Source organism: Triturus cristatus, chromosome 4_1 (assembly GCF_964204655.1).
Source record: "Triturus cristatus chromosome 4_1, aTriCri1.1, whole genome shotgun sequence".
NCBI lineage: Eukaryota > Metazoa > Chordata > Amphibia > Caudata > Salamandridae > Triturus > Triturus cristatus.
The window spans coordinates 44,884,825-44,897,247 of NC_140585.1; the positions used below are offsets into that span (position 1 = coordinate 44,884,825).

A 12,423-nucleotide genomic window follows, 5' to 3' on the forward strand; every position below is an offset into this window, starting at 1 on the left:
ACCCTTTGTCCAAGCTCCCCTCGCTGGAAGGTCTCCCAGCAGCAGGAGGTCAGACTTGTGTCTGGTGGCAGCATCCATTTTGTGATGCTGAGGCTTGAGTCAACTTTAACCGGGGTTCAAGGTTACTTCCATGTCGTGCCCCTCTAAAAGGGGGGAATGCTAACCCCGTCGCCAGAACTGGCGAGGGGTTCGTATTCCAATTCGTATGACACCTTACTCGACATGTGTAGGTGATGCGATGCCAAAGTTAGCAAATAACCGCGAGGATTATAATGCATTTAAAAGTAGTTGGCCCGCGTCACCATGGAACGGCTATTAGGACTTGGTTCCGCAAGCCGTCGACGGGCTCAGCTCGCGCCAGAGCACCGTCCCACATGGTTCCCTGCACTCTGCCTTCAGGATTGATAAGGCCTGCCATAGGAGTGACTGATAGGAATCCATGTGTCCATTTTAGGGTTAGGTGTAGGAATACTACACCTACAGCAACGGGTGATTACACCACGTTGCCCCAGCTGTCGTGCAGCCAGTTGTGTCAGATTTGGGCGGCCATTCCAGGGGTGGCATAATACATGCTGCAGCCCCTGGTAGGCCCTGGGTACACCAATGCCCTGGATACCTGTGGTATGCTGAGACAGGGACCAATTGGTGGATGCACCTAATGTACATGTGTTTAATTTCGAGAGAGAACAGCTAGGCTGTGGGTCTGATTGGCAGGCCCACAGCCGGGGAAAGTCATAAACCAATGAAGCAAAAGCAAAAAAATCTGGGTGATCATAGGATTGCAGACCCTACTCTCCTACACTCCGCATCACCACTTATGACTTTTACTAAGTGCGAAGATAAGGATCCCTTTTTAGGTCTCGCTGAGACAGCGAAAGCTGTCTCTTTGAGACATTTTGTAAGTGGGCTTTCAAAAGTGCTACCCACATGGTTTTGCTGGCCTAAAGCTTGAGTGCACGATGGCGTGCACGTGCACAGCTGCTCCTCTGCTCCTTGCATTCCCCCCTCCCTTCTCACCCAGCCCTTTGATGCTCTGCTCGATAACTTTCACTTTCGCCGCCCTTCTCACCCAGCCCTTTGATGCTCTGCTCGATTACTTTCACTTTCGCCGCTTTGATGTTTGATCGCAAACGCGATCACTTCCGCTTGGCATAGCCTGTACTTGTTCTCTTTGTCCTCACATATGCTCTTCCCTCTATGTTTTTCTCTCTGGTCTCACATGTGCTATTCTCTGTATTTTCACTCTGCCCTCGCATGTGCTTTTCCCTCTCTATTTTTCTCTCTTTCCTCACACATGCTATCCCCTCTGTATTTGTCTCTCTTCCCTCACATGTACTCTTCCCTCTGCAGCCCAGATCTGTAAATAACTCTGCCATTTTCCCTCATCTTCCTCCGTTACTTTTTTTTTCATCACTCACAGAATTCCCGTGTCTTGCATAGTGATCAGAGGCTCTTACAAATATGTTTTAAATGATTTAACGTGTTCTTGTTTCTTGCCTGCTTTTTTCCCTCTAGCACATTTAGAATGTGACATGTAAGCGTTGTTTCGGGTCTGTCTGCTGTGTACTGCTTTCTGCTGGACCTGGGTAGTTCCATTTTAACAGTGTAGTGTGTGTCTCCCCTCATTACTGTTTTATTTCCGTCTCCCTGCTATAGCCTCCATACCCTTCACACCAAGTGCTTGTGTAAGGTCTTTTCCGTTTGTTGCAGTACTAATCTAATTAAGTTGTTCCTGATATTGCTGTAGCGTTCATTTAGTGGAAGAGTACACATGGGCATGCTCTGTACAGATTGAAACACATATGCCTACGTGCCTGTATTCTTTGTATACCTTACAGATGAGTGTGTGAGTTAAGTGGATTTTACTGATGGTTTATTATAGTGTACACAAGCTACAATGCCAGTGTGACGACAGAGTTCAGGTGGTTGTGCCAGCGTGCTGTAGTACACTGCAGTATTGACAGATATCTTATGTACAGAAGTTTAAACATATCTATATATATCTGTGTTGTTTGTCAAATCCTCAGAGCAGGTTCTGCTGTAAACCAGATTTCATCGTTAGTTTATTGTATTGTACACATGTGATGTCAGTGTTCCACATGTTTTGGGTGGTTGGTTGGTGCACCGCGGCAAAAAATAGGCCTTGGCACCAAAATAAAAGTGCCCCCCATAAGGAAATATATAGCCGAAAAAGGGGCCCAAATTTGAAAAGCAGGCTACTTTTAAACTTGTTAAGGCAAATTTATGGGTATTTTGCAAGGTAAGGGAAACTGTGTGCTTGTGTGCTTGCTGCAGGCTGTGCATGTGGCAATATCAGTGAAAGACTGGCCCAGCTGACCATTAAGCAGGCCCACAAACTTCTAAAAACCAGCCCACACACTTATCTGTGAGACCAGCCCGTCGGGCCCTGCCTGGTTTGCCAGTAGGCTAGTCGGACCTTGGGTATACTTTGACTAGTTTAATAAAGTCATACACCAATCACACCCTTTTATATAACTTTCAGATCGAGTGTTTGTGTTAAGTGAATTTAATGTTGGTTTAGTGCATTGCACACATTACAGTACTATAGTGTCAGTTTTGAGGTTGTTGTTGGTGGTTCGTTAAATTGTCTGTTAAAAGGTGGGATTTTAGCAATCTACAAACCCAGGTTAGGTTAGGCGTGGTGCTTATGGTGCAGTGGGCAGTTCTGCAGTAGGGGTCCAGTTGGTGCCAAAGTGTGCCCGCCCATATTTTTGTTGTGCAGTATTTCTTTCAGAGATTTGTTCAGTGGAGACCAGTTAGATGGTGGCAACTTCAGAGTAGAAGGATAAACTGGGGCTTATTTACAAGCCCCTTGCGCAGCTAGAGCGTCACTTGTAATATGGGAAAAAGTGACATACCGGCGGCGCAAGGGGCTTGTAAAGGCCCATGATGTCATGAGATCCGCTAGTTTTTTCGAGCGGTCAACTAAACATCTTTAATATAACTTAGTTGTTTTGTAATCAGTTACTGTTTATTACTTAGAGAGTATGGGCTGATGAGTTAGTAAGACATGTTAATTTTTTAGTTATGCTCAGGCATTCTGAATTTTTTTGAAAATGTTTGGGATGAGCAAGGTTATTGAAAAGCACACACACACCGGGCAACCAGAGACCACCCTCTACCCAGGGTTGTTTTTTTTCTGGTATACTTCACTGGTTGCTTTTTTCACCTTTGTAGCATGCTGCTTTTTTTACTATATATGTTTAAACGCAGAATTTTTATATAGGCCAAGGCACTTACCGGCTATGTCCTACTCCTCTGGTGTGTGTGCTGGATGTCTGAGTGATTGTACTGTGGTTGATTCATGCTTGGGCCTAAAGTGTGTCTCTCTCTCTCTCTCTCTGGATGAGGGTGTAACAAGGGTTCAGCACACTTTTTTGGCAAGTGCACAGATCGAGAGACCTACTCTTCAAATTAATGTCTGAGAAAGGTGGCAGAACTGGCTGAGTACAAGCTGAGTGGGTGGTCATGTGTATGGATTTTGTTTTTAGGTCGAGACTGGGCAGCACGTTTGCTGCTCTGTGAGGCATGCTGTATTCGGGTAGGGACTCGAAGCTCCACCAACTCTCCACCCATATTTTTAATTGGCTTGTGTCATTGTCCACTGTAAACTGTGGCTGTTAATTGGTCAATAGGCTTAGTAGTCCCTTCTTAGTACCGCCTTGTCTCCTTTTCTAACCTACCATGGCGACACCCCCTGTTACGTGTGTTACTTGGTAGGCTTTAATTATAGCCTCCAAGCACTATTTTCTTAAATAACTTTGTCCTGCCTGCTGCTGCATGCAGGACACGCTCTCTCCTAATGCTTTTTAAAAAGTTTTATAGCATGGGCGCCAAATGCATTTGCATTGCAATAGGCCTCGCATTTGTGTGAGTTTAAGCTAATGGCATTGTAAATGACAATTCCTTATATTTATCTGTTTTAAAAACAACATATAAATTAAAGGCATTGTCATATACAATGCCAATAGCTCAAACTTTCGTAAATGCGAGACCTATTGCATTGCAAAAGCTTGTTTTTACAAAGCCCCGGAGCAGTTCTCAGGACCTGGAGTTCCCACAGTTGCTGCCACGAGTTCGAAAGTCATTGGACCTGTCCGTAAGTACATTGACGCGCCCACCGTGTGTGGCGGCGACCGAGGCGCTGCGCGGAATGTAAAATGTTCAGGATGCCTTTTGGGTGGGAATTTTAACATTGTACGTGTTATTGATCTTTGTAATGCTTTTAAGTGACCACACGATAAACTTATTGATATTATTACCTGGCAAGGTTCCCTTTTCTGAAACTCAATCTGTCTTTCGGTTGCATTATTATTTTAGGATAGCCCAAGTCAAAAAGGAAGATCATCCTGGAGTCATTCTGAAGTCATCCGATGACTTCAGCCAGGCCCAAGTCAAAAAGGAAGATCATCCTGGAGTCATTCTGAAGTCATCCGATGACTTCAGCCAGGCCCAAGTCAAAAAGGAAGATCATCCTGGAGTCATTCTGAAGTCATATGATGACTTCAGCCGGGCTATTCCTGCAATTATCTGGGGAAGTCGTCCCAAGCCATCCTGAAGTATGCCTATAGGGCAAAATATTGAAACGAGATGAGCCTAGAGTCATCACAGAAACTACTCCAGGATTGCTTCCTGATTACTTCAGTGGAAAAGATGTGATGATCTTGTACTACTGCAGGATGATCCCATGATGAATTCAGGATTAGGGTGGATTACTCCAGGATGGATTCCTGATTACTTCAGTGGAAAACATGTGATGATCATTTACTACGGCAGGATTATTTCAGGATTAGGCTGAATTATTCCAGGACGACCCTATAAGTATTTCAGGATGGGACTGCATTATTACAGAATGACCATGGGAGACATCAAAATGAGGCTGCGTCACTCAAGGATGATCCCAGGGTAACTTTAGAATTAGGCTGTATTAGTCGATGGTGGTTTCTTGATGGGGATGTAATTCAATTCAGTTTTACTCAAGTAATTTACCCAGCCTTACCTGTGAGGACTTCAGGATACGTTTAGGTTACTCCAGGGCAATTTCTTGATCACTTCTTTGAGGGTTCTGTGATCAACTTAATAGCACAGGTGTGTTAAGCTATTACACAAAGCAGGAAACCACTAATAATATTATTGATAATATTATATTTCAGTTTGATCTTTGTCACTCCAATCAATTAATTTTGTTAACATAAGATGTACAATAGTCACTGTAAGTGTAGGGGTTATCACCATTAGTGCAGGAGTGGTATTTAGTGAGTAATTATGCATGAAATGAGACTGCTCAAGATGTTGTACTTCTGTCTTCAAGTAAGCCTTCAAGTGGATTTGTGAGTGGTCTAGGGGGTATTGCAATTAATCTTGTAGGTGTGAACTGTAGAAGTAGCTGATTGTGGATGGTTTGATCAAATGAAGTGAGCGGCCATGGAATCTGTGAGAGACTAAAGAAGTGCTTTGTGTGGCTCTGGGGTATTTTGAGTGGCTTTAGTTTGTAGTGTCATGAAGCTCTGATACCTGAAGAGGTCCTGGATGTTTGTGAATGACAGCTTTGGTTCAAACAGGCTGAGAAGGATTATATGATATATGTGGTTGAGGACAGGCAATTTTTTGGTGGTCTGGTAGATCTGATTGTGATCCACTCAGAATCTGAATTTTCTGAACCAACCTTGCGACCAGTGTTTTGACAGCAGTATATAGTACATGTTGCCCCTACTAGTTTAAATGGTAGGCTATTTCTTTTCATTTTTCTCTACTGCATGCAGATTTTACCCTTCCACCCTAAAGCTTTTTTTCTGAGAACAGTGCAGACCTTGGCAAACCCGCCACTCATGCAGTTAAACGATGGAAACAAGGCCTATCATAGCCTAAACGTAAAGGGTACTTGAGACGGAGAAAAGTCTTGTCAGTCAATCAGCAACTAAAACAGTTTGTCCAGCCAGGGCAGAGTTGGCATCTATCCCCTGAGCCCTGTGAACAGGTGAGATAGTCAACGTATGTGGCTACTGGCATTGGTGATCAAACTAAGGTAATAGATAACTTGAAGCGGAGATTCTTGATGTGAAAAGCTAAAGAGCAAACAGAAGTCATCATAAAGAAAGTCAACAACCATGCATGTCCTACGGCTACAGAACAAGGTATGGTTGCATTCTGGAGTTCTCACTCACAGACAAGGCCCAACCGATTGACACTTACACCATATAGTGTTAATGACAAGGGAGAGGACGTCCTGCAGCCCTTTGTAACTTGTGCTCTCCAACATCCACCAGCCGGCAGACTCTTCAGTCACACACCTTAGCTCTTCATCTTTAAGAGTTGCAATGGAAGACTTGTCTTATTTTGAAATGCTGCTTTAAGACTTCACTAATTACATATGCTTTCCTGTCACACTCCTTTCACCCCACTGCCAACCATATCTCCTGCCTTTTTGTCACTCCCTTTTAGCCATCCCATTATCAATTACTGCCCTCTGCTGCCACCAATACTGCCCAGTTCACATCACACACTTCAGTCCTGACTCAGTCTGTCCCTTTCCTGGCACCCAACATAGTCTCCCTTCTGTCATTGCAGCATCCCCCATCACCATTCTGTGAACCTGTCGTCGCACGAAAAACACTCCACTTTTAAAATTCTTTGTCCCTTCTTGTACCCTCTTCTGTGTCACAAACTCCACCTGCCTCGTAACCACTCGTACCACGTGCCCCTATTCTCAACCATTTCCATATTTGCATCTCATGTCCTTTCTTGCCACCTGTACACTACACCTCCCACCTGTCACAAATCTCCTTTCACCCTACTTGTCCGCCATCAGCTGTAACATGTGATGCAGATCGGGCTCTCCAAATCCCCTCTACTTCCACGGAAGGAATGATTTCACAGTCACACGCACACTCACACATCATACGCTGGTGGGGCCCATAACACCAACATTCATTCTATCAAACTATCCGTGCCTGCAAAGGGAATAAAACATCTGTTCCTAACCAATCTGCTTTTCTCTGAAGGAAGAACCACTTTCCCTAGAATCACCCTAACAGTCCCTCCCTCAGATAGGTCGATTGGACCATCTAGTTGAATTTAAGTTTGATGAAATATAAACACTTCTATAATATTCAAATAAATCATTCACTAAAATAAACACCCGACACATTTATTCAAACATAAATTCTCTTTTATCTAAATTTAAATGCAGGTTGAAATAATAGCACAATGCAGCATCATCTTTTGTCATATTTACCTATTCTGGCTATTTGTCGTTTTCTAAGTCAGAACTGGTCCTCAATACATCAGTCAGAATTTCGGGCTCAATCATAGGCGTCACCGTCCTCTCCGTCAGCGTCGGGACCTCGGGTCATAAGTTCAGGAAGGGAATGGCGCTAAACCTCTCTAGACTACCAATATTTATACCAAAATTGACATTTACAAAGTTAAATTTCCAAATTCCTGCGAATTCTATTGGTCGAGTTAAATTGGAAGACAGGATCTCACGGCAACATGCGCAAAAGTTCCCATACGCTTCCTTTCGCAAAGTTTTGAATAGCAGGGTTCATAGTAGCAAAAGTTTGTTGCGACAGGACTTGACCCTGATAAAAAGTATCTCTTTTGTCCTGTACAGGTCCGGTTTACCATCTTTAAAAGTTCTTAATCAGTACAAATTCTGCACGTTCAGGGGCATCTGGCTCCACTCCCAGATCAGTTGTCATAAACATGGCTTTCCAGGTCGTGCAGAGGACAGGGTCGTGGTTAGTGCAAAGCGTCTTTTTCATATTTCATCTACTCGAGAATAGGCTGCAGTTGGTGGCCATTTTATAGCAGGCCACAATGGTCAACTTAAGCAAAGAAACACAAAATCGTAATTAATACATGGAAATAATTAAAACAGTTTTATTCCCTCACTAATTCCCATATGTGTGTGCATTTATCTAGCCATATGCAACACTTAAAGCCATTAGTGCATGTTTATTTTAAGCGCAAATCACAATAACATCCCATAAGCAACGTGTATCTAATTAATATGCATACAAACTTAATTCACTTATTATTTTAGCCATGCAGATGCATTCCCACGTATATTCTTTCTGTTCTGTTGATTAATCAAACCACTTCAAACAATTAATTATTATAATTAATCATTAATCATTTTAATAAAGACATACGAAAATGGAACAGGTGTTTCAATTAAAAGTATTATACCTGCTCCAGCACATGCAGTTTGCACCTATTTCTTGCTCCCACCTGTGTGGATAGGAGTGTCATGGAGTGGCAGAGTGCTGCAGAGTGGCATTGTGTGGAATGGCGTAGAGTGAGTCGAGTTAAAGTGGCGTAGAGCAGAGTGGGTTGATAGTACTGCACAAAACTTAGAAACATTGGCAAAGCCAATAGCTCTCGCCTACGTGAACGCTATTGGTTTTGCCAATGTATTTCAGTCATGTTGTACAATTGTGTGGCTGCTGGTCAGCAGGGTTAGAAGTTAGTGTGTGGCATATAGGATAGTGATGTCGAACGAACTGGCATAGAGTGGAGTGGCTTAAAGTGGCATACAGTGTAGTAGAGTGATGTAGAGGAGAGTGGAGTAGAGTGGTGAAGAGTAGAGTGGCAGTTCCGGAGTAGAGTGCTACTTGCCGAAAAGGCGCTTTAACACCCCATCAGAACTAGCAAGCGCTATATAAATGCAAACCTTTCCCCCTCTTCTATCCCTCCACTATCCTTCTTAATCAAAATAACTGACTTACAAATCCACCACTCAAATGACATTCATATCTCACTATACTACTTCACCACCAATCCTTTATGGGTTCCAGAATAGTAATAACTAATGGTATGCTGTGGGTGGGCTGTAACCCCCCTGAACAGATAACAATATGTCCGACAGCATAGCACTCGCACTCTGTCGCGACACCTAAAAAAACATTCTCATATTGCATGAACCAATATTGTACCAGGCCTCGGTTACAATGTGAAAACATTTTCTCAGGTGGAGGAGTAGGAAAGAACAGTGGAGAAGGAGGAAGGAAGCAAGAAGAGGAGGAAGGAAGAAAGAAAGAAGAGGTGGAGGTCATGAAGGATAGGTGTGAGGGAAAAACAGATAAAAGGGAGAGAGAAGGAGGAGAGATCAAGGAGAGATCTAAAGATACAAGGAATGAGAAGAGTGACGAGAACTGGGTAAGGCAGAGAATGGAGTGCAACAAAAACAATGAGAATAAAAAGTGGAAAGCGGGGAAGTGGAAGGAAAGAAAACTGGAACTAGAGGAGAGTGTAGAAGGGGGGAGAAAGGAAAGTTGAAGGAAAAGACAGGAAAGTGAAAAGCAGTTAGTAGCGAGCAAAAATGGAGAGAAAGGACAAAAGCAGGCAGAACACGGAGAGCAGAAAAGGAACAAGGTGAGAAGGGGAGTAAGAAAAGCAGATAGTGAGGGAGAGTGAAAAAGTCTATAACTCTGCTTCGTAATGTGTGCAGTAATAAAATGTAAAGGTGAATGATGACTACTATCACTCCTGGGCCTGCCTCACCTAATGTACAGCTTTGCTGTCCAAGACACACAATAGTGATTCTTTCATCATGTTAGGGTTTCCTGCCAACAAAAGAAGTGTGGAGTACAGCAGAGTGACTGGAGTAAAGCAGAGTGAAGTAGAGTGGAGCAGAGTAAAGTGGCGTGGAGTGGAGTGGAGTGGGGTTGAGCAGAGTAAAGCAGAGTGGCGTGGAGTAAAGCAGAGTGGCGTGGAGTAAAGCAGAGTGGCGTGGAGTAAAGTGGAGTGGAAAAAAGCACAGTGGAGTAGAGCAGAGAAGAGTAAAGCAGAGTGGCATTGCATGGAGTAATGTTGCATAGAGTGGAGTGGCGTTGCATGGAGTGACACTACGTAGATTAGAGTGGAGTGGGATTGCATAGAGTGGAGTGGCGTGTAGTTGTGTGGAGTGCAGCGGCGTTGCCTGGAGCGGAGTGGCACTGCATAGAGTGGCGTTGCCTTGAGTCTCACTGCTTGGAGTGGCGCGGCATAGAGTGGAGTAGGTTGGGTAGAGTGAAGTGAGGTTGTAGGAGTACACCTGCATAGCGTGATTTTGCGTTGCGTGTCCTTAGTGAAACAACTGGATTGAAAGGAAATATCAGATTCTGAACTACATTAAAGAATTGTACTTCATCTGCAGAAGGAGAAATACCAAAACTGTGAAAATGTGCATAAACAGCATTAGCAGTAACAAAGCAATGTAATCAGTTCCCTGTTTACAGAAATAGAGCGTTCAGATGTGAGGGCCTTTTAGCTGGATTGGGATTGGGCGGGTAGGAAGGAGACAGAGAGAGGCTACAGGAGACAGAGAGAGTGAAGAGACATATATTTATAACATTGGCCACAACATGCACCAAGTCTTAACAGGCCTATTAATCAGTTTAACATAAGGACGTGGGAACCATCTATGGCATAGGGGGTCCATGAATGCACAGCAAATGTGACAAGATAAGAGCAAGGTTTACAGCCCTGTTTACAACAGGGCTCTGTAAAGCACTGTTCTTGAGTGCTCTAGCTTAAAGAAACAAATAGTGCGACAAACTGTCTGAGTAACCACACATGTAACAGGGACAGTCCTTAACAAGCATTTACAATGCAATGGTCTCGGCATTGTTAAAGTTAGAGCTATTGGCATTGCTCATGACATTATTTTTGTTTATGTTTTTGTTTTTAAAACATTTAACCCCTTGCCTGCTCATGACGGAACCACTCCGTCATGAGCCACGGGCGACGTGTGCTCATGACGGAGTGGTTCCGTCATGCTGCGGCTGCTGCGGCCGCTCCGCCCACGCGGCGCTGATTCCCCACCTGTGCGGGCGAATAACGCGAGTGGGCGGAGTCGTGACGGAACCACTCCGTCATGAGCACAGCGCGCCCGTGGCTCATGACGGAGTGGTTCCGTCACGAGCATGGCGGCGCCGCGCTCACCCCGAACCCCCCCAGTGCCGCGGCAAAATTCGTGCCACGGCGAAGGGGTTAAAGAAACGGCAGTGTTATTTACCATGTCAATAGCTTAATCACTCTCAAATGCGAGACCTATTGCATTTGCACCCACACACAGAGCCACACACACAAAGCCACCCACACACACAGAGCAACCCACACACAATTCTCTCCACAGCTGTTTGCCAACGTATGTATGTTTATTTTTGAATTGGTTAAAGGCCCTGCTTTATCTCTGTAAACTCCCATTTTCACAAAATATGTGGAAAAATTATTTGATTTTTTTTTTTAAACCATTGGTGAACGCTTCTACATTCACAGAGAGCAATTTCCATGCATTAGCAGGAGCCTTTGCCTCGCAGTGGCTCTGCTCTGCGCGTGGACATGACAGTGCAGCCGGATAAGGGAAGAGTAATTATAGATCAGCAGGGCTGCCAGTTGTGATACCCGATCCTCAAAGGAGGACTATTACAGCGTGATCAGCTGCAGGCCTGGGTGCAGCGGTGGCTCCTGCGGAGACGGGGCCCTGAGCTCTGCGAGAGCTGCGCCACCCCCCGGTGAGTCACCAGGCCTCTGTGTTGCTACCGCCGGTGTTTATTTTTGGAAATTGATGATGAACATAACATTTTTAATCACCTCAAATTGGGCGCTTCAAAACCTTCACATAGAAATTTGAAATAAACAAACATAAAAAGTCCATAATAAAATTCTCCTTTCACTCTTGGGTCAACCAATTTCTAATTGCTGGAATATCACCTATATCCTAATAGTGTAAAAGATTCCAAGTCACAAAAACAAAACCTAACTGGTCTTAAAAATATAGAAATGCTTCAAACCTTACTGATATGCAGGTGTGAACTCCTTGATAGAAATTAAATTAAACAGATAATCTAAATGCAATTATAACATAATAAAAAACAAAACATTAATGAATAATGACAGTAGGGTTCAAATTTAAATTACAGATGAAACTGGAAATTGTTTAAAACTAATAATTCCAAATATGTCCTACGCTATAGTCCATAGCCCATTCTCTGTGTCCGTTTCTAATATTGTTGTATGTTGTCCAGCATTTCAGTAGCCTATTGGATACTAAAAACAAACCATTACTTTAATATCTATGTGTCTTTGTAAGAGTCGTGTAACGGTATGTGTGCATTTCACATTGTATCTATACCTAGATCCGAACATGGGGGCAGATTTATGTTGCCTGGCGCATCCCTGCAAATCAGCAAGGATGTGCCAGGAATGATGCGTCACGCAAGTTTACCCTTGCGCCACACATGATGCGCCGCATTTATAATGCGGCGCATCATGGCGCAGGAATAAACAGATGCGTGACGCATCCAATGGCGTAAGGTTGGCGCAGTGCTTCAGTTGCGTCGCAAGCGCGACGCAACTCCAGCACTGTTCCAACCAACCCTATCCCTAACATGGTGCGTCAAGCCTTACGCCTGCTTC

At 44.0% G+C, this 12,423-nt stretch overlaps 1 protein-coding gene across 1 annotated transcript in view; it reads left to right on the forward strand.

The window, feature by feature from the left end:
- Nucleotides 1-12,423, forward strand: part of LOC146839432 (transcobalamin-1-like) — a 247,152-nt gene that overhangs the window by 24,429 nt on the left and 210,300 nt on the right. Inside the window, exons 2-3 of the mRNA XM_085650798.1 lie at nucleotides 8,993-9,180; nucleotides 11,423-11,519. Of these exons, the coding sequence (XP_085506924.1) occupies nucleotides 8,993-9,180; nucleotides 11,423-11,519 (285 nt within the window). The remainder of the gene's footprint in view (nucleotides 1-8,992; nucleotides 9,181-11,422; nucleotides 11,520-12,423) is intronic.